Source organism: Pimephales promelas, chromosome 8 (genome assembly GCF_988280905.1).
Source record: "Pimephales promelas chromosome 8, fPimPro1.hap1.1, whole genome shotgun sequence".
In the NCBI taxonomy this organism is placed as follows: domain Eukaryota; kingdom Metazoa; phylum Chordata; class Actinopteri; order Cypriniformes; family Leuciscidae; genus Pimephales; species Pimephales promelas.
In genome coordinates, this window is record NC_142776.1 from 29,064,450 (window position 1) to 29,085,479 (window position 21,030).

The window sequence follows — 21,030 nt, forward strand, 5'->3', positions numbered from 1 at the left end:
CATCTCATCACAACACTCATAGACATCCTCACTTGATGATGCATTACTTTATCACCTTGCAGAAAACATTTAATTAAAAATAGCCTCTTCAAAAACTCAGCTGAGATTTGGATGTTGACCTGTGAAAGGGCCCCAAACGACTCTATATCCTCTGGCCCCTGTCACGCCTGTCCAGCGGACTCGAACACTGTTACTTGAGATGGTCTCAACGGAGAGCTGCTGCACTCCATCTAAACGCACTGCAAACATGAACACAGAAAGAGCTTTATATATTAGCATGTACACTTCTGAGATGCAGGAGAAGACAAAATGTCTTCGTCATGTACCCTACACTTCCATTCAAATGTTTGGAATCTTTTATGCTTGCCAAGGTTACATTTATTTGATCAATAACACAATAACACAGTAAAAACAAAGTAAATAACACAGTAAACACAGTTCATGCATACAGTATGCTGATTTGGTGCTCCAGAATCTTTTTTTTTATATCCATTGAAAAAGCATTATATTTTTGTGGAAACCTTTTTTCAGGATTCTTCGAAGAATAGTAAGTTCATAAAAACTGCATTTATTTGAAATAGAAATCTTTTATAACATTATACATGTCTTTACTGCCACAATATTTTCATTAACTGGATCAATTTAATGTGTCTTAGCTGAAAAAAAGTATTGACCCCATTCAGATGGAGGTTTCATGTTTTGCTTGCAGATTTGATTTATGTGTTCTTCCCTTTGTTTTTGTTTTTTGTTTGTTTTTTGTTGTTGTTTTTTTCTTATTTAAATGTCTTGAAAAAGCCCTGTAATGCCTAAAATTGCAATAAAAAAAAAACAAAAAAAAAACTGACCCCTAACTTTTGAACAGTAACGTATGAGGACTCACATGTACGGGCAGTCAGGGTAGCTGGTGAGGCACTGTTGCGGGGAATTAGAGGGTACAAGTTGATCACGTATTCTGTGTCAGGCTTAAGATCAAGCAAAGTCAGAGAAGTAAAGTCCGCTCCAACAGATTGTTCCTTCAGCTGTGCACCAGTCTGGCCTGTTAACCAATCAATCAGAAAAAACAAATGATGATTTACACCATGCACAAGAAAAATCTCTTTATCTGCATACCTCACAGTTAGTTCTTTGTTCAAGGTTTTTATAGCTTTTCATAAGCCACAAATTATTTTTTTTCTCATATTTTACTCATTTTGTTGGATCTCCAGACTCTCTATACCTCTTTTGGTGGGACTTGGAAAATTTTTGAAGTTTGGTACAGTGGTAGCAGCTCATAGCAACCCATACTAGCCGGCCAACCAAAAGCAGCTTATATTCAATACATGAGTCAGTTAATGACACAGTATAAGTTTAAATCACAGTTTCAGTCTATTCATTTTCAAGCAACATTAGGCTGAGACAGGCAGGTTGAAACATCTTCCTCTAGCTTCAAAAACTAACCTGATTAAACATAGGGCCACACCTAATCTGACAAGATCTGTTCTCTGCCAGCTCACACCTGGATACCAACCATGTAAAGCAAACTGGCACTCCTGCAATTGATAAAAATGCCTTTGGGAAACAAAAACACACTCTTCCACCTCCCCATCTTCTTTTTATTAAACTGCTAATATCATTAGCTAGTGGTGCTTGCCACTGAGCTAACCACTATTACTATTGCTCACACTTAGAAATAGTTTTTTTTTTAACTTCCTCACCCTAAGTTTTACATTTGGTGTGTAATCTTTGTGCTACAAACAAGAATATCTAAACATCATATAATATACATACATATATCTGCTATTACTTCTATGAATGATCTGATGTACGACTTTCAGCTTAGCAACCACATAACAACACTATGGAAAACCACAGAAAAACACCATCTTCTATAGACAATAACAATAGAAATAAACTAGCAATAAAACTAGCGGCACTGTAATAGATTATATTACAGTGCTGCTTGTCTCAGTTATCCTTTTCATCTCTATCTGTTTCTATATTCATCCTTCACAATATCTTTCACTGACTCACACTACAATTTTCACTATTCAAAGAGTAAAATAATTATTGAGAAATGTAATAGAATTGTGAATTAGTATGCATGTAGTTGTGTGTCTCTCTCACCTGTAGGTCTATAAGTGATTCTGTAGCCCTGTACTTGGTCAGCTGGAGCGTCCCAGCCCAAACCCAGAGTAAAAAACCCGGCCTGGACCAGTCGCAGTGTAGTCAGACCCAGGAGAGGCTCTAGAGGGCAGTTTGGGGTAAGAGAGAATGAGAGTTGTTTTCGGAGTAGAAAACCTGTAGTATTTTCGAATTACCATGCTTTCCACCCTCATATCCCCTGAGACGAGAGATTTATGTATTTTTGTGTCTGGAAAAAATCCTCTGATGACGCAAAAATCGTCATTTTGAGTCATCGGAGGATTTTTGGCCAGAGGGTAAGACTACAGTCAGTAGTAGGGGCTGAATCTGAATGTAGTGCTTACATGCACGCTGAACAAGTGATCGGTTGATGTGCGTTTTAACATTGCTAAGAAAATTCCCGCTCCTCTGTGAAAGATACGAGACCGGTGCGTCTCACAGGTGTCTCTCATCTGTAATCACGCCACCGGCCTCGCGTCGTTCTCCCACGGCCCTCACTCACCACAGTAAACATGATGAATGGCGACTGTAGAAGGCAAAACCCGAATCCCGGACATTTTGGGCGATCTCGAAACACATTTTCGGGCAGACTCATCACGGAGACTCAATAGTGGCCTAGACTTGTTTAACTACTGCGCTCTGTTACCGGTAGGCATGGCCTCCTAGGGCAGCGAAGCAAGTGCATTCTGGGAGTTGTTGTCTTTCATCCACATCTACATAAATGACCCATTTTAAATACACATTCATCTTTCCAGAGGTGAAGTATCCCTTTAAGCTGAATTAAATATTCATATTTCTGTTAAGTGCAGTTCTCACTTGTTCGGGCCTTGGCAGACACTGACTCTCCCAAGCTGTTTGGGTACTGAGCAATAACGGAGATCAGGTAGTCTGTGCCTGAACGCAGCTCTCGTGAAATGTAGCTCTGCTGGTTGCTTGGTATTGTTTCCTGCAGGTCAAAAGATAAAGGCTGAAGTTTACTGGAGACCATTATGCTATACTTTGTGTAAGGCTAGCTCAAACAAAAAAAATTATATTATTAAAATAACTCATTAAATAAAATATAAATATTAGATGAAAAAAGTTTTTAAAAATGTTGCATTGGTAACTAAAAGTACTAAAATGACTAAAACTGAAATAAGAATACATTAAAGCAACAAAAAAACTACTTGAAAAGACAAAAGCACAACAAAATTATTAAAAATTAGAAACATAATAAGAATAAAGTTAGTGTCATAGTTTGCACATAAAAAAGCTACAGTCATTTAGGATTAACATTCTTCTCACCTGTCGGAGCTCTGATGTGATTGGCTGACCCAAGCCAGATAAGGGCCTGTACTGAACCACATAGCCACTAACAGGCCCTCCTGCAGATGTCCATCGAAATCTCAGTGAGTTGGTGGTCTCACCTAAAATCTGCAAGTCTGATGGGCCGCTGTAGGCCTCTGATGAGGAAACAATAATACAAATCAATGGTTTTTCATTTAGTAGGATCAATTAAAGCATTTTACAAGTGTCAATGTCTTAAATAACAAATTGAATAAAACTATAAATATACAAATATAATCATATTCTTGGATTTAATTGCATTGTGTCTACTTCACATCATGCTTTTACCATCACTTAAGTAAGAGCCTCCACTTGCTGTACACACGCGTCGAGACACTAGGGGAAGCAAAGAGCTCAAAGCTCTGAAGTTCCCAATCTGAGAGGTGAAGTCACTTTGAGGGGGAGAGGCAATGAGATTCAGCTCAGTTGGATCTGCACTCTTTATACCTGAGAAATGCAGACAAAGAGAGAGAGAGAAACAACCATAATATCAATACAAAACAAATGTATGTTTAATTTGCACAGCCTGAATCCACAGCCCAAAGATTCACTTAAAGGGTTAGTTCACCCAAAAATGAAAATTATGTCATTAATGACTCACCCTCATGTCGTTCCAAGCCCGTAAGACCTCTGTTCATCTTCGGGACACAGTTTAAGATATTTTAGGTTTAGGTTTAGTCCGAGAGCTTTCTGTCTCTCCTTTGAAAATGTATGTACAGTATACTGTCCTTGTCCAGGAAGGAAATACAGACATCATCAAAGTAGTCCATGTGACATCAGTGGGTTAGTTAGAATGTTTTGAAGCATCAAAAATACATTTTGGTCCAAAAATAACAAAAACTTTATTCAGCATTGAGTCTTCCGGTTCTGTTGTCAAGCCTCGTTCACGAGTCCGCAGTGATGCTGCTGACGTGTATCTGGTGCGTACGTGTATCCGGGTTCAAAAAAATATGGCTGGGCAAAAAAATTGTTGAAATCCTTAGACATGTTTGCAAGGATTGTTTTGTTTACAGCGTGCATCTCCCTCAGACTGTAAACGGGTGCACTGTTAACACGTCATCAGCATCTTATATCATCAACGTCACTGAAGTGGATTGACAAGAGAACCGGAAGAGAATACAATGCTGAATAAAGTCGTAGTTTTTGTTATTTTTGGACCAAAATGTGTTTTCGATGCTTCAAAACATTCTAACTAACTCACAGATGTCATATGGACTACTTTGATAAGGTCTTTATTTCCTTTCTGGACAGGGACAGTATACCGTACACAGAAGCTCTCTGACTAAATCTAAAATATCAGGTCAGGCTTGGAACAACATGAGGGTGAGTCATTAATAATATATTTTTTGTGTGAACTAACCCTTTAAGTTTAAAACAAAAAAAAAACATTTCCTCCAAATATACAGTAGTGACTAAATACTACTACTATATATTCGCACAGTTCTTACCCACTGCAAATATTTTGACTCCTAGGCTACGTAGTCTTTGTGAAGGTTCCTGCACATTGTCCTGAGATTTACCATCAGTAATAAGAATAGTAATCTGAAAAAATGAAAGATAATTATGCATAATAGTATGATACTGACTCATCAAACTGTAAGTCAACCAAAATGTTTTTCTCATGATACCATTAGGATACCATAATGGGATTTATTTTACATAGAATAATAAAAATGAACATTTAATACTGTTCAAAAGTTTAGGGTCAGTAAGATTTTATTGTTTTTGAAATTAGCCTTTTATGTTCACCAAGGCTGCATTTATTTGATTAAAAATACAGTAACAACAGTAATATTGTGAAATACAGAAATATCTGTAACATTATAAAAAAGTATTTCTTCTTTTTTTAAACAATTTAGTGACCCCAAAATTGTGGAATGTGCACTTGGTGTACAAATGCTAAATAAGACGCTCTGTTTCACAATTCAATTTAAACATTTATGGTCCATGTCAAAATACTACAGATGTGGCAAGTCAAACAATGTATCATAATAGCCAGCTCACCTTGGGTACATCTCTGATAGAGGCAGGGTTAAAGAAGTTGTCTGCGATGTATTTGAGACCAGCCCCAGTGCGAGTATTCCCACCTTTATAGTTAATATTCTCTATGGCATTTATGAGCTCAGTTCCATTTAGGTATGCTGTAAATGTAAACTCCACCCTGATTATCATAAAACACACAAGTACTGTATAATCAACAAAAGTCCCAACAATCTTACAAACACATACATAAACCTTTAATGTATATAACAAATATAAAATGTGCAGCCATCACAACACTGTTTATAATTACATGCTCAATTAACTCAATTAACTTGGTGCACTTAACTGCTAACTTTAGGGCAAGTTGCATAAACTGCTAAGACTAGTCTTACAAGTTAGTCATCCAATTTTTTTCTTCAAAACTGTTCATAAATTTTTAAAGTTAGTTACATAAAAACGTAAATTGGTCTAATTTGATACTGAACAGCAAGACTGATTACCCCCTAACTAACTCCTAGTTGGTCAAACTAGTTCTTAAGACACTGTCTTAACATAATGGCAATGTTTATGCAACTGGCCCCAGAATTTATTCAACTTAGACAAGTTTGGTAAATTAAATAATATGAACTTACCTTGTTCAGTTTGTTAGATAAAAATGAATGCAATTGTATTACCATAACACGCAGTATGTAATATTTGCATAATGCAAATATTGTAAAAAGCCTGATATGTTTTGGATGACGGATGGGGATATGTTGAATTGGCTCTTTGAAAATGAAATCTATAGTTTGGCTAGATATGTGGATAAGGCGTGGAAACTTAGGCAAAGAAATTTATATCCTGATATAATTTGACGTTGTCGTGTTTTGTTTTTTGTTTTTTGTTTGTTTATATTGAGAAAATTATGGTAATGTGCCTTGTATGTACCTTTTGTGTTGGTGATCTTCTTGTGTCTTTTTTTTTTTGTATGATGGTCATCTTGTGTTTGGTGTATGTTTTATGTAATTAGTGTCTTCTAAGCCCATTTGGGCTGGGCATGTAAGCGCAAGACACTTAAATAAAAATAACTGAAATAACTGAATAACTGCATAAAATAAGAGGTAAGAATGTAAATAAAATGTAAATATTCCCTTAAAGGCAGTTTAATTAGCATCTATCTTGGCAACAACCCCAAGCAGCCATTTTCTATGTAAGAAATCTAGTACTTCTCCTATCTACTTGAATGGTGGAAGACCACCTTCTAAACCGTTTGTTAAGATTACAGTTTATTGAACTGGTATTTCAAATAAATCAATAAAATAAATCAAATTAATAAGTAAAAATAAAATACAATAAAAATTATTTTACAAAAACCTTTATAATGTCTCCGGTAATTAAACATGACTTAAGTACACAAGCAAACACAGTTTCACAGACCTGGCAGTATCGCTGTACTGTACGACTCCAAAACGTATGCCATTGGGTCCTACTACTTTGGCAAAGGGTTGGACAATCCCTGCAATGAAACTCTTGACCAACACAAAATTGGCCCTGCCAATACTGGACGATCCATCCACCAGGAATACAATGTCTGCTGCAACAATATCATTGCACTGGCCTGCCAACAGAGAAAACAACTACATTAATATACACAACTGCATTGCTCTTTTCACAGTAAAAGAGATAGACAAATATTTATAATAGAAGTCTGGATATGTGGGCTTTAATTAATACAAATACATGTTTTCATCAGTGCAGCCAAAATTAGACTGTTGTAATCAAAAATGCTAACAGTAATGTCACTAACAGAAATAAATATGCGTTCAGAAGAAACATACATACCTATTGGCTAATGCATATTTTCTATTATATCTAAGATGCAGTCATGGGGGTTAGACAAAACATTTCACTGTGTACCATTGTGTGACAAATACAACTGCGAATTTGAGCTTCAGTATTTCCATAAACATTCACATCTGCGGCCTATTCAATTCATGTATTCAGTGAAGGATTAGAGAAGGATCAGGGTGAGAAGACACACAGGAAATGACCATCAGCACCCAGTCTGCAAAGCCATTTCAAGAAAACAAAGCATCTGGGCCCATTTATTCAGTGACTATGTCTCTCCTTTAAATAGTTCAGTATACTTCCAGTTATCCTTAGTTATCAGTTATATGGCTGTGTGTGACTCAACAGCAGCTTGAATGAATGCCCCTTAAGGATACAAACTAATTAACCTGCTGCGTTTGATTTGAGTCACTGCACTCTGCAGATGAAAAGGGCATGATAATAAATGTACTATGTGCGTGCATGTGCAGCTTTTAAAATTAGAAGCACAATACTGGGACCATATTGGTTATCGATGGATTTTAGTGATGTTTTTATTTTATTATCTGTATTGATTAATATTAGATATATATCAGGCAATATTTTGGGTTTTTCTTTGTGATGATGGTAACTTTGTATGTCAATCTATGAATATTAATGCATAAAAGATAATAAAAAGATGCATTATTTGAAAACAACTAACTAATAATTAGTGCTGGCCAACGATTAATCATGATTAATCACATCCAAAATAAAAGTTTGTGTTTACATATATGTGTGTGTACAGTCACTGTGTATGTATACAGTATATACACAGACTATAAATACACACATATGCATGTTTATATTTAAGAAATACTTGCATGTATAGATATTTATATATATATATATATATATATATATATATATATATACAGTACATAATTTACATTATATATAAATATACATTTTTATATATAAATTTAAAAAAATCTTAAATGTCTACATGCATATGTGTATATGTGCAAAATAAGTATACACAGAACACACATATACTATGTAAACACAAACTTTTATTTTAGATTCGATTAATCCTTGCCCAGCTAGGCTACTAATAATATACTACTTATATATTGTTTGCTACTTTGAATGCTACTTTGTTTTTCATTCAAACATTCTTTTAACGTATATCAGTACTTAAAGAGATACTCCACTTTTTTTGGAAATAGGCTCAAATAGGTGGACAAGACCATTAGCATTTCTCAAAAAAAAAAAAAATGACCAAAGTGTTTCGATATTTTTCCTATTTAAAACTTGACTCTTCTGTAGTTACATCGTGCACTAAGACTGACGGAGAGTGTAAAATTGCGATTTTCTAGGCTGATATGGCTAGGAACTATGCTCTCATTCCTGCGTAATAATCCAGAAACTTTACTGCCGTACCATGAATAAAGCAGGCGCAATGATATGACGCAGCGCCTGAAAATAGTCGCCAGCCGACCGGGACTGAGTTTGTGTAGTCATTACGCCAGCCGCGCTCATGGTACCGCAGTACAGACTCAACAGTTTAACTCTAGGGGAGTTGTAAAATTAGACTATTTCCAAAAAAAAAGTGGAGTATCCCTTTAATATCTATTAATATAATGATAATAAAAATATATTTATTATAATTAGATTCTAACTTTATTGACTGATATTAACTTAAGATTAAAATGCTGCAGATATACACATTCATTTGAATGACACTTCCTGAAAGAGTACATTAATCTTTACCTTGAGCTGTAGAACACGATGGGAGAGACAGCAACACAGCAAGCAGCAAAGTCCATTGCAGCAAACACCCCATTTTCAAATCCTACACATAATGGCACACACAAAAAGAGAGAAATGTGGGGGGGAAAGGTCACCTATACCCACAATTAATTATTCAGTAAGCAATCTGCCCTGTTTTCAGCTTCAGCAGCAGTAACATAATGTTCCTCCTGCAGGTGAAATGAATGCCCAGACATTATGAACATCTGCCAGAGGCTCAGAGACAAGAAACTGAGAGAAGCAAGGTGGGGCTTGCCCCATCACTACACAAATAAAGAGCAGATACTCAGAGGAAGATGAGCTTGTTTCAAAAAAGAACATAGTGTGATTTAGATCCATGACAGAGTTTTATGGGATCATTCTCAATGGAAGTGGTCAAAACATGAATGTTGGATGTGCTTAGTGTCGCTATTTGTGACTTCAAAGATGCCATTTTTTTATAATGCATTTCAGCAGACGATGGGTCTGTTTTTGATTTATAAAGAGGAAATCGTGGTTCACATTTGGAGTCATGCTGGTTTGCACTCAGCAGTAACTGCTCTGAAAAATGGTCTCCCTAAAAACAAAGTTAAAACTTACAGACAAACAGAGATGCACATAAAACACACACAGATTGACATTAAAAAAATGTAAAAGATCTTTGTCAGACCAGCATAACTAGTATGTATTGGTTAATTTTTCCAGTGTCTCTTACTGTCTGGGAGAAACAGGAATTATTTTACCTGCATGTAATGTCTTCTTTGTGATGATGACTTTCAGTTCAGATTAAACTTAGTCTCATTGTTAAATCTAAAAAAAGCCAATACATCTGCATCTCAAAAACCTTCATGCATCACAAAACGCATCCCAATCCGGAACACACGCAAATACACAGACGAACAGACTAAACACTCATCTAAACAATCAAACTGCCCACATACACACATGCAAGACATTTTGTGTCCTTTATTTCCACTTTCCAGCTGAGTGAACTTGTCCGGTGACATGATCTTTTTTTATTGTGCCATTAACTAAATCCTATGCAGTCCCTTTAAAGAGGCTTTTACAAGTCGCTTAATTCCTTATGGCAATAAAAACGTACTCAGCAGCATACAGTATATGGTAAACTACACAAATATATAGAATGGGTTCACATTACCTATTATTGTAAATAATATTAATATAACCATAAACATATGCACATGAATCAAAATCCCTTTTTCGATTTCTGATTTTATGTGTGGTATACAGTTGAAGTTGTTCTCTTCGTCTCCCATTCAACTCTTTCCCTTTCAATCAATCTGTCTGTTTCTCTCAGTGTTGTTTGCATTAATTAAAAGGATACCATCCTCATGTGGTTTATGAAATGGTAATTATAGCATTTATAAGTATCCTGATTCCTGACTGAACCATATTTGAGTTTGAACTGCCAGATTGTCTCCTACAGCCTCTCCCTTCCTTCTCCTACCTAGATCATTGCAACCTGGGGTCAAGAGAGCATTGCTATGGAGCAATGCCTTCATTCAATTGTATGCAATACTTGCAGAATATATGACATGTAGTAGCGTTTGAATTTTTTTTGTATGTGAACCCAGTTAAAATAGATCTTAGTCCTGACATTTTTAAACAATAAAAAGGGCTATTTAATGTGTGGCTTAACATAAAAGACTGAGGAATTACAGAGACATTCCTGAGCTCTATAAAGTGAATGCTGGGAGACGAAACAACAGCATCCACAACATGCATGCCACTCTACAATAGCTGCTACACTACAAATACCAATTCAAATTTTTGACTATCGTCTCATCCTGTCTCACTTGCAATCAAACAACGAATATGTTTCTGACTGATGTTTCTTACTCTATCCAACAGTTTAAAATTGTAGTCCTTTCTTACCTTCCTTTTACAGAGATTGCAGTAAAGTAAGGTCTAGTAAGTATAGTAACAGACCTATCCTCAAAAAGGTTTACTCACCCTCATGTCATTTAAAACATGTATTCATTTCTTTCTTCTGAACATTATTGCACAGCACCACCTAGCATCCAACTGGCAGCATTACCGGTATAATCAATTTGAACACAGGTACCACACCACCGCTGAAAAGTACGACATGGTAGCAAGTCTCTGACAGAATGATCATTTTTTTGGTGGACTATACCCATTTCAGAATAATATACATGCGGACAACATAACAATAACATACAACATAGAAAGGAGTGTTGTAGGTATAAAGTGAAGGGGAATAAGCATTCTTGTTGTTGGATTTTTTTCTTTTAATTTTTTTAGTATTGGTTAATACTTGGATGGAGCAGGTGTCCAGGTTGTTTGTTGCCCTGCCTCTCTGTTTTTCTTTGTACTTACAAATTAAAAACAATTCTATAAAATAAAATAATAATAACATACATGTGACCAACAAATAATGGTATAGAGCTGATTTTTTTTTCATATCTGAACAGCAGATGTTTATTGGAAAGTTGAATCAATCTAAAAATACAGAATTAATTTGTAGCCTATTTTCTGAAAATTCTGAACAAAATGTCACAAAAGCTTGTTATAAATGGTGTCCATTTTGACATTGTCATGTTGGTGAATTAATTTTTGATGAGTGATTTATTGTGTGTGTTATTCTAATTACTCCCTCGAAAATAATGTGTCAAGTTAGAGTTTATGAGCCAAAGTGTTCATGTTTCAAACAGACTTTTAGAAAAACTCATGGCCACGAGATGATGTCCTAAAAGGGACAGAAATTCATTTAGAAGCATTCCTTAACCTGACAATGTCACTAGATTTTATCCTCAAAATATTAAAGTATGAGAGGTCACTTTTTCAGAACACAAAAGAAAAATGAGTGTCAAATCCTTTTTTGCTGGTCACACTGCCAACTATTTCATTACAGTCTGTCTCCCACACAGCAGTACCAAAAACAAAAACAGAGGGCAAAGTACTTGGAAAAGGATCGGCCTAGATATCATGGGGAAATAAAAACAAACACATCTTAGTCGGGTGGATTCCAAAAGAAATAGAGAAAGAAAAGAAGCAAGCATCAACCAAAATACAGACAAAATTTGGAGAGTGAGTAATTGAGTCGGTAAATAAGTAATTCAGCACAAAAATATTCCCAAATTAGCCAAAATAAGTAAAAAAAAACTATCATGTATGGGGAGGTGCATGCATCTTCATTTATTAATTATTTTCATTAATTTATGCATGTTTTTTTCAGCTGACAATTAATGTATGAACTTCATTCAACTCATTTCACCATATTTAAATCCAATTTTCCCTTATCATCATTGCAGAAAAATGTGAAAAAAAGTATAACTGAGTATCTCTAGACATACACAAGGCATTTCTATGTCTGTGTTACAGTCTAATCAGAAGAGAAGCTATGGAGACTGACGCACAGATGTTATTGGTTAAATGTGCCCCAAATGTTGTCCACACACATGCGACAAAAAGTGCTGACAAAAAAAGTTTTCTACTGTTTACTGAAGTAGTGTGTGTTGACATCAAAAGAGCTGAGAAAGTGAATGGCAAACGCAGGGACTAAAACCCTGGAACACTTTATGGTGCCGATTTATAATTGTTCTTGAAATGATTATTTAAGTCTTGGCTCAGTCTTAAGAAAATCTTGAGCAAAGGACTACTGAACATTTCAGCTGTTCTCAGTAATGGCATGCATTCTCTTTTATAGGAAAAAAGCCCACACACTAACATTCACAGACTGTTACTATAGTCACTGAACATGAGCAGCCAAGTGTTGCCAATTTTGTGACATCGTTCAGTGACGTTCAGTGTAAATGGGAACAGCTTTAGACATTCAGCTATTTTAAAATTACAGTATTTGAGCACATTTAGGAGAGAAAACAGATGTAAACTGCCTCAGTTGGTGCATTACGTAATCTAGTGACATTTAGCGACTATTTGAGTAAGCTTATGCTACTTTCCATTGAAAATAGTCGGCAACACTGGAGCAGCCCCTCAGTAGGTGTCCATGGCAACCTAGACACCCCAGCCCTGCCTACTGAGTGTGAGATATCCAAAGTGACGAATCACACAAGTTCAACTGAGGTCATTCCCCGCCCTCTCCCTGAACAAGCAATTTGGAAATGTTGTGATGCTGATGTGGAATTCACTCTTTTTTTTTTTTCAATTTCATCAGATCATCAGCTCATCATTTTCTAATTTCCCCACCACAGCAGTTCTCGATATAAACGGCAACATGTGCACATGTGGTCTACTCGTAAACCATATTTGTGCTGTGATTTCTATTGTCTTGTTTCTGATCTGTGCTCTCTACTGCCATTTTTTAGTTCCTTATGTCCTGTATGATTTAACTAACATAAAAATGTGAATTAGCCTAATTAATGTTGCATCACAGGAGCCAAGGACACCTCAAGCAGTATCATACAAATAAAATATCAAATTATGCAGTGATGATGTGTTTTAACACATCTAATGAGAACTATATGAATAAATCTGAGGCATCTGAAGCACATCTGTTCTGTCAAAAAATAAGAATCGAGCTATTTTGTGTCAAGAAGCTTGTATGTTGCCATTAATCAGTCATGTATATTAGACCTGCATCATGGTGCATGATAGTCCTTACAATTTTTCACCCTTAAGCTGTGTTCGCTCTAAATTGTAAAACAACACTGACATTCCACAGCTCTCAGAATTACTTCCATAAATCATTATTGCTTCAAACTCAAGAGTCACCACTCGATCCTGATGCTTCTCTCTTCCCAAGCCTAAAGCGCTTTATCACTGACCTTATGAACTCCCTCTGTCACTGACCTCAGGGTGTTACAGCACACTATAACGGATCTCAAAGTGTTGAATTGCTGACCCTACAGAGTTGTATCACGGATTTTGACAGCAGAATCACTGACCTATAGTTTTCAACCTTTTTGACTCCAAGGCTCACCATTATCCTCAACAATAATCTTAGGCCCCATGACATTTCAGATTTTAGAGCTTGGCAAAAATAGAAAAGTGTATTGTCATTATAAAAATGTTAGAAATTGTATTATTTAGCCTACTTATTAAACAAGCTTATTTTAATGATTGTTTTGTCTTATTTTAAATCATTTTAAGTCACTTTGAAGCCTTTTTTGTTAATAAAAAGAACAGCTTGCTTCGGCATAACAGCAGACAAAAAATCTATTTTCAATATCTCTTTTGTCTTGGACAATGGTGGAAAATGGAGGTTTGAAAGTTGAGAGTTGCAGCCCTAGCGTCCATCACTGACCAAACCTTATAGCGTGCTGTATAAATGACAACGCAAAATAACTTTTTCTGAAGCATCCAATGTAGGTCAAAAGGTTAAGAATTACTGCTGTATAACTGACAGCGCGAAATAACTTCAGAAGCATCCAGTCGCTCAAGGCGCTCTATAACTGATTCTAAATCAGCTCCCTAATACACTTATATTACTGACTACTACTAGAGCGTTCCATCACTGACCCCAGAGCGCTCTATAACTTCTCACGGAGCGCTCCATTAATTCAAAGGAAACATTCGTAGGCTAGCCTACTTACCGCTTAAAACTGGTCACCGAGACGAAGCGGTCAACGACGTTGTCCTAGTCACACATGATCTGACAAATTCCCTTCAATGAGCCTTTATTTGAACGGAGAATGACTTGAAAAGAGTTTAGTTTTATCAACCTGCTCCTGTGTGATAAGTGAGCATCTGCCAAACTCCCAGAGGACTTTACCTCCTCAAAACGCTGCAGCCTGCAAAAATCCTCTCGTTGACTACAAGAAGAGAAATAAAGTCATATTTCCTTGGTTGTACGTTTTGCTCCGCTGCGGTGAAAGCACTGTAGTCCAGACTTGTTCAGATGCCTGAAGCTAACTAAATCCATCCCTAGACATTTACTCTTTTCACAGGATCGTCTTTCAGAACTCTGCGCGAGCAGCCCGCCTTCACATATTACAGCCAATCAAATCATGAGCCAGCTGTCCTCGTGCGTTCTACTCTCTTGCCTGTACCTGCACAGGTAAATTGTTCATAATTAAATGCTACTTTTTTGTGCAGGGGGCGTAACATTACAGCGTCTGATAAAAATAGAATTAACGAGAGACAATTATTGTTTTTGTCTTTATTTTCACCTTATTAAAAATCGTTCCAGTTATTTCCTAACCCAAAGACAAACTTAAGCCAATATGATTCGATATTGTACCCATGAATCATTCTAATTTTACAAAGCAGAGATTAGTGAACTGAGCAATGTTTTAAATTAAGATAGCCTACATGCTAAAAAAAGTTACATTTAGGAAACAAATGTAGGCAAAATTCAATCTGTCATGTAAGCACGTTGCTTATTGGTTAAAGGCCTTTACGTTTACGTTAAGTATGCTCTATACGACAATTCACCATGACGTCACAACAATAAAAGACGTTCTTCCGGGTGGCAAAAGCCGAAGCGTCCCTATGGCAACACTAGTAAATTGCATGGAGGGAGACACACCGCCGGCAGAAGCCTTATCTACATTTCAACAGTTGATTCAAAAACAGACGTGGTGGAAATTCAGACATAGTTAACATGATCATTAAAGCTTAGATTCTTTGATCTAGAGACGTGAACTCCCAACGCACTAGACCGCGGCGCGGGACTAGATCTGATGGCCGTGTGCGGGCGGTAATGCACTCTGTGTGTGCGGATTGCAGGAGAATAAAACGATTCGCGGGACTCCCGCAAACTAGAAATATATATAAATAAAACAAATAAAAACTAACACAATATGTATTCATCTGTTGCAGAAAAGCAACAAGAACAACTAAAACAAAATAGACATGACTTACATGGCAGAGTTTCATTTTATAACGTGACTGCAGCGATGAGCGATGTAGCCAATCACAGACATATGTGTTGATTTATTGAACGCATTGGCCAATCAGAAGCATTTACGATGAAGAAGCATTTACTCACCGCTCAAAAGAAAGTAACATAGAAAGTAATAGAAATAACTAAGTTAGTTGAGAACGTCAGTTATATAACGACCCACATTTAAAATGGTTGGGTTTAAATCGGGCTCAGGCTCATAATTAGAAGACGACATGCACTTTTGACGACGTCCACTCGCTTTAACCTCCTCACCCACAGATTCTGCTGGATAGATTTACTTTTTTCTGAAGGAAATCGATTAAAAAAAACCTACACCTTTTGCTGTATATCTGGTGGCGCAACCCCAAACACAACATATTTTCGCCATAGATTCAACTTTGATCAACAACAATGATTTTAACTGTGTAACTGTTCAGTTGCCGGCTGGATCTCTTCAGTTAGTCAATGGAAGCCGCTCGCGTTCTGCCACCCGGAAGTATCGCGGTGCCTATTGTTTACAAACATTCTGAAATGCCCTATATCTTTCTTTCTTTTTTCCTGATCATCTCTCTCTCTCTCTCTCTCTCTCTCTCTCTCTCTCTCTCTCTCTCTCTCTCTCTCTGTCTCTCTCTCTCTCTCTCTCTCTCTCTCTCTCACACACACACACACACACACACACACACACACACACACACACACACACGCACACACACACACTTCACACACTTGTGGCACACCCAAGCATCTGTCCACACTCATCTGGAATCTAAGCCTAGGGGCATCTGTCCTTTTTAAAGCATAATCTTGAGTTGCACTAGTTTCTCCTCACTTTATGAACATTTGCGCTAAAAAACCCCCAAATAAGTGTATTGTAATCGAAGATTTTTTCTAAGGCCAGGTTACGTAAGAATTGCACTGGAAACAAATGTATTTGATAGCAAAGCAAAGGTGGACAATGGGTGACAATGTTCAAAACAATTATGTACTTTATGTAAAACAGCAGTTGCTTATGTTACACTGTTTTGGGGCTTAAAAAAGGGGTGGTAGCAATGTTGTCCGATCTTGAATTACAGTAACAATATGCATTTTACAAATTGCTTTAACAAATTTAATGCAGCAAATTGCAATACAGAAATTACAGCAAAGCATTAACATTGTATAACTGAAGCTTGATGATATTTTATTGTTAGTATAAAATAGTGATTACAATAATGATAGTTATTATTGATAATATATTTTTTTCTTAAACTTCTGGCAAGCCTGGTATATTCGTGCATTAGAGTTTAATGTATTCATGTTAAAAATGTATGCAATGAATATTAGCCAAGTCATGCATTGACTCTTTACTCTAAAAAAAAATGCTGGGTTGTTTCAACCCAACTTTGGGTCAGATATGGACAGTTTTTTTTTTATTTTTATTTTTTTTACATTTTTAACCCAGCATTTTTGCTGAAATGAAAAGTGGATTCAGGATGTCGCTCTACTTGCACACAAACACACACACACACACACACACACACACACACACACATGCCATACTAAAGACCGGAATGGGGAACAGGCTCATTCAGTGTGAGCTGAGATGCTGAAAGATTAGAAAGTGTCACAAACTCCTCTGAGACACAAAGGTCGAGGAACCAAAATAGTACTCATTGAACAGTTTAATCCAAAAATGTAATCCAGGCAAGGGTCATACACAAACAAACACTCCAAACAATAACAGATCAGGGCTGAGGAAAAGAGAGAAATCCGAGGGAACAGGCAGAGAATCAGAAGAACCAGGACAAGGGAGAAACAAGAAACAAACACGCTCAAAAATACAGTGAGACAACATACAAGACTTTGCAAGGGATGAATGAGTGTACATTAAATAGGCTGAGACCGTCAAGCTAATCAGGGATGATGAGTCCAGGCAGTGAGTTATGGGAAATGTAGTTTGTGAGGTAATGACAATATTGTCATCATCAATATTGTCTATATAGTCTGATGTGGAGTGCCCTCTTGTGGCTCTCAAGGCCGACTGGGGATCATTACAGAAAGTGAGTTTTACTTTAGCATGTGAAGGTGATCAACTGAGTGAAGCTTGTCTTCATCATGTTTTACCTGCTTAAACAGCACACTAACAGCTACACATGAGCCTCATACACCTGGCAGTACATTAAGGTCAATGTTTTCTCAGGGCATGCTTGGTCGATTGCCATGGGCTGAGTATTTGAGGTTGTCTGAACAGTTACTTACTGTCTAAAACACTGAAAATGGGATTCTGAGGAGAGATACTGTACATACAGTCAATCTATCATTTTAATGAGATCAAACATGGTGGATTGCACCAGTTGCACTAATCCACCAAGTTTAACATGAATTTTTGAGCTTTTTTTTTTTTTTTTAAATACTCCTGCTCAGTTGTCAACTGAAATCCAAGGAAGCTTGAGGTCTTGTCATCTGTACATCATGTACAGACAGACCATATGCCTCTGATGTAATGCAAAACTCCACACCTTTCCTTCCTAATAGGGCCTCTATAATCACAACAAAGATCCGGGACATCTTGTCTGTAGATCTTGTCTGCTAATTAAACTCAGGGGATGAGTCAATGAATCATTTTAGCTGAACTGCATCTTTAAATAACTGACTGACCAAAATAGTATTAGAGAAATGGAAGAAATATCAAGTGTTTACATATGAGATGATGACATCCATTCCTTTGACTGAAAAACACACACACATGGTACACACTCAGCTCACACATGCAGCACATAACGCACATGTGCCTTCATATTTTGTGATGTGGTTATAGGGCAGATGGTGAAATGACGGAGATAAATCACTGAGCGTTCCTATAACTCAGAAGAGATGGTGCCCCAGAACTGCAGCCTTTAAATAACTTTACACTGACGAGGCTAATTGTTTTAATGTTTAATTGCCATGCAAACTTGAATACACAATGCACTTACTCGGAAATGGAAAAAGAAACATCCTTGATCCAAACTTTCCTAAATTCACATTAACCTTTCTCTCATTTTTTCACACTGATACATAAACACAATACATGTAAAATAATAATGCAAAAAAATAAAAAAAGACAATAAGTGATGTTAAAAATGAGCACTTCTGCCCTGCTAATATCCTGCTCAATTACTTGTCAAGTTGTCATTTTCCCTCTGGGAAACAGAGTGTGTCAGAGGCTTAAGATGTTATGTTAGACTCTTGTGTTTCTTTTACACTTACACTCACTGCTCCCAGCTATCTGTCTCTCTCCATGGTTTCATCCTCCCATTTAGTTAACAGTTCAGTGGGTCACCAGCCTGGCATTCCAGCATTTTTATACATACTATGCAGAACTTGCAAAGATCTTCTGTTAAAACAACATGGAAGACATTCAGGAATTTCTGAGGAAGCCAACGCAGAGATGACATTTGCTGGTTGTTTGGATTAAAGCAATCAATCACCACAGCGTTGAAGGTCTTTGCTCCATTTAGAAACTGAGACAAAATGTGTACATACATGCCTCCTATTTTTGGCTCTGTAATTACTTGTCAAGATTGACTTGTGTGAGATACTTAAATGTACGTACAAGGCTTACCTTGCTAACATCAATCATGCCTTTCTCTACTTTATAAATATATATATGTACAGTATACACAATTAAAATTGTGTATATGAACAAGAAAATTTAAATACTTGAGGTAAATAAAAGATTCAGAAAGTTTTCATAAACATTGGCCTGAGTGAGGAACAAATATGGAACGTATGACATAAGTATTACTATACGGTTTATTATAGTCATGGTGCATATTATGTGTGCCTTTATAGGTTACATGGAGTTCACAGGTGCCCAACATGTGTGCGTGACAAGAGAGAGGGGTGTGTGAAAGGAGGCGAGAGATGTTTTGCTTGATTTGCTACCACATTCTGTCATTTTTTTTTCTTTTGTGGTTTGATGAATGTACCAATCTGTCAGATATCTATTTAAGTAATATTCCATGCTTATTACCATATATGGCCAGCCACATGGATAGTAAACCATCACCGTGGTAGTATACTATAGATATGATAAAATGATAAAAGGAAAACAAGCTCTTTTTAATTTAGCTGTGTGAAAGTTTGGTGGACAGTGGGAACTTTGTTCACAATTACGAAGATTCCCTTATATGTAAGTATTTTAGATTTGAACTACATATATGTTGTAAATCAGACATACACCCCTTTGAAAATTACTTGAGATCGAAAACAGAAAATAACTTGAGATCTTGAGAAGGTAGAAGAGAGTTAAAACTTCAATTCCTGGCAACAATAACTTTTACAGTGTCTGCTAATGTGTGTGCATATAAAAAGTAAGTGTCTGTTGATAGTAGCTAAAGAGATCAGCATGTCTTGATTTGCTTTTGTTTGTATGTGACTGAGTTAATGTCTCTGAATTAGTCTAAAACAAAACATTCAGAAAATGTCCTGATATGAACGTGGCATTGTGTAAAAACAATAAAATATAATAAATTAAAAAAGTAAAGTTTTTGAATTACAGTTCAATGTAAACATTCTAAAAATAATAAAGTACAATTAATAAAATAAAAATAATATAATTCACATGTAGAGTAAGAACAACAGAGACAGGTGAAAGAATGAGTCCTAAATAAAATACAATATTATTTCAGTGATTTTAGTTACAAGTGCTTTTTAGAGGTTTGTCAGAATGTCAAGTTTATGCAGAAATAACCCAAAACCCCATTCCTTTTGTTGACATGCAAACCTGTATTTATTGCATATTTTAACAAACGTATCCATGATGGTGGATTTAGCATGGAATTGATATGATACTGCTTAATTTATGATAAGCACCATGAAATAAATGAGGAAGATTAAAAGAATTGTGGTGAGTTTGGTTAAAGGCATGAGTTATACTCCATCTAGTGGTGAGTTTGGTTAAAAACATACAGTATACAACATCGGTAGTAGTCCTTACAGTCCTGTTCCCCATTTTACATACTATGTAGTTATTATAGAAAATGGTACTAACTCTGAACCTACCCTTAAACCTAACCGTAACCCATATAGTTACCTTATAATACCCAGTACTCTTAGGTAAGTATCTAAGTAGCCTAAGAACTCGTATGTGCACATACTGTAAAATAAAGTGTAAAACATCTACTTATCTTACTTAAAATTGCATGAATTTGAAAAAGGTTACAATTTGAGAA

At 36.3% G+C, this 21,030-nt stretch overlaps 1 protein-coding gene across 1 annotated transcript in view; it reads right to left on the reverse strand.

Moving 5' to 3' along the window:
• col7a1 (collagen, type VII, alpha 1) overlaps positions 1 to 14,859 on the reverse strand; it is a 62,575-nt gene extending 47,716 nt beyond the window's left edge. Inside the window, exons 1-11 of the mRNA XM_089134294.1 lie at positions 14,544 to 14,859; positions 8,989 to 9,070; positions 6,847 to 7,027; positions 5,452 to 5,608; positions 4,896 to 4,989; positions 3,736 to 3,894; positions 3,406 to 3,563; positions 2,938 to 3,067; positions 2,104 to 2,223; positions 881 to 1,036; positions 120 to 239 (exon numbers count right to left, since the gene is read on the reverse strand). Coding sequence (XP_088990420.1) covers positions 120 to 239; positions 881 to 1,036; positions 2,104 to 2,223; positions 2,938 to 3,067; positions 3,406 to 3,563; positions 3,736 to 3,894; positions 4,896 to 4,989; positions 5,452 to 5,608; positions 6,847 to 7,027; positions 8,989 to 9,061 — 1,348 coding nt within the window. The 5' untranslated portion in view covers positions 9,062 to 9,070; positions 14,544 to 14,859. The remainder of the gene's footprint in view (positions 1 to 119; positions 240 to 880; positions 1,037 to 2,103; positions 2,224 to 2,937; positions 3,068 to 3,405; positions 3,564 to 3,735; positions 3,895 to 4,895; positions 4,990 to 5,451; positions 5,609 to 6,846; positions 7,028 to 8,988; positions 9,071 to 14,543) is intronic.
• Between the last annotated feature and the right edge of the window lie 6,171 nt (positions 14,860 to 21,030).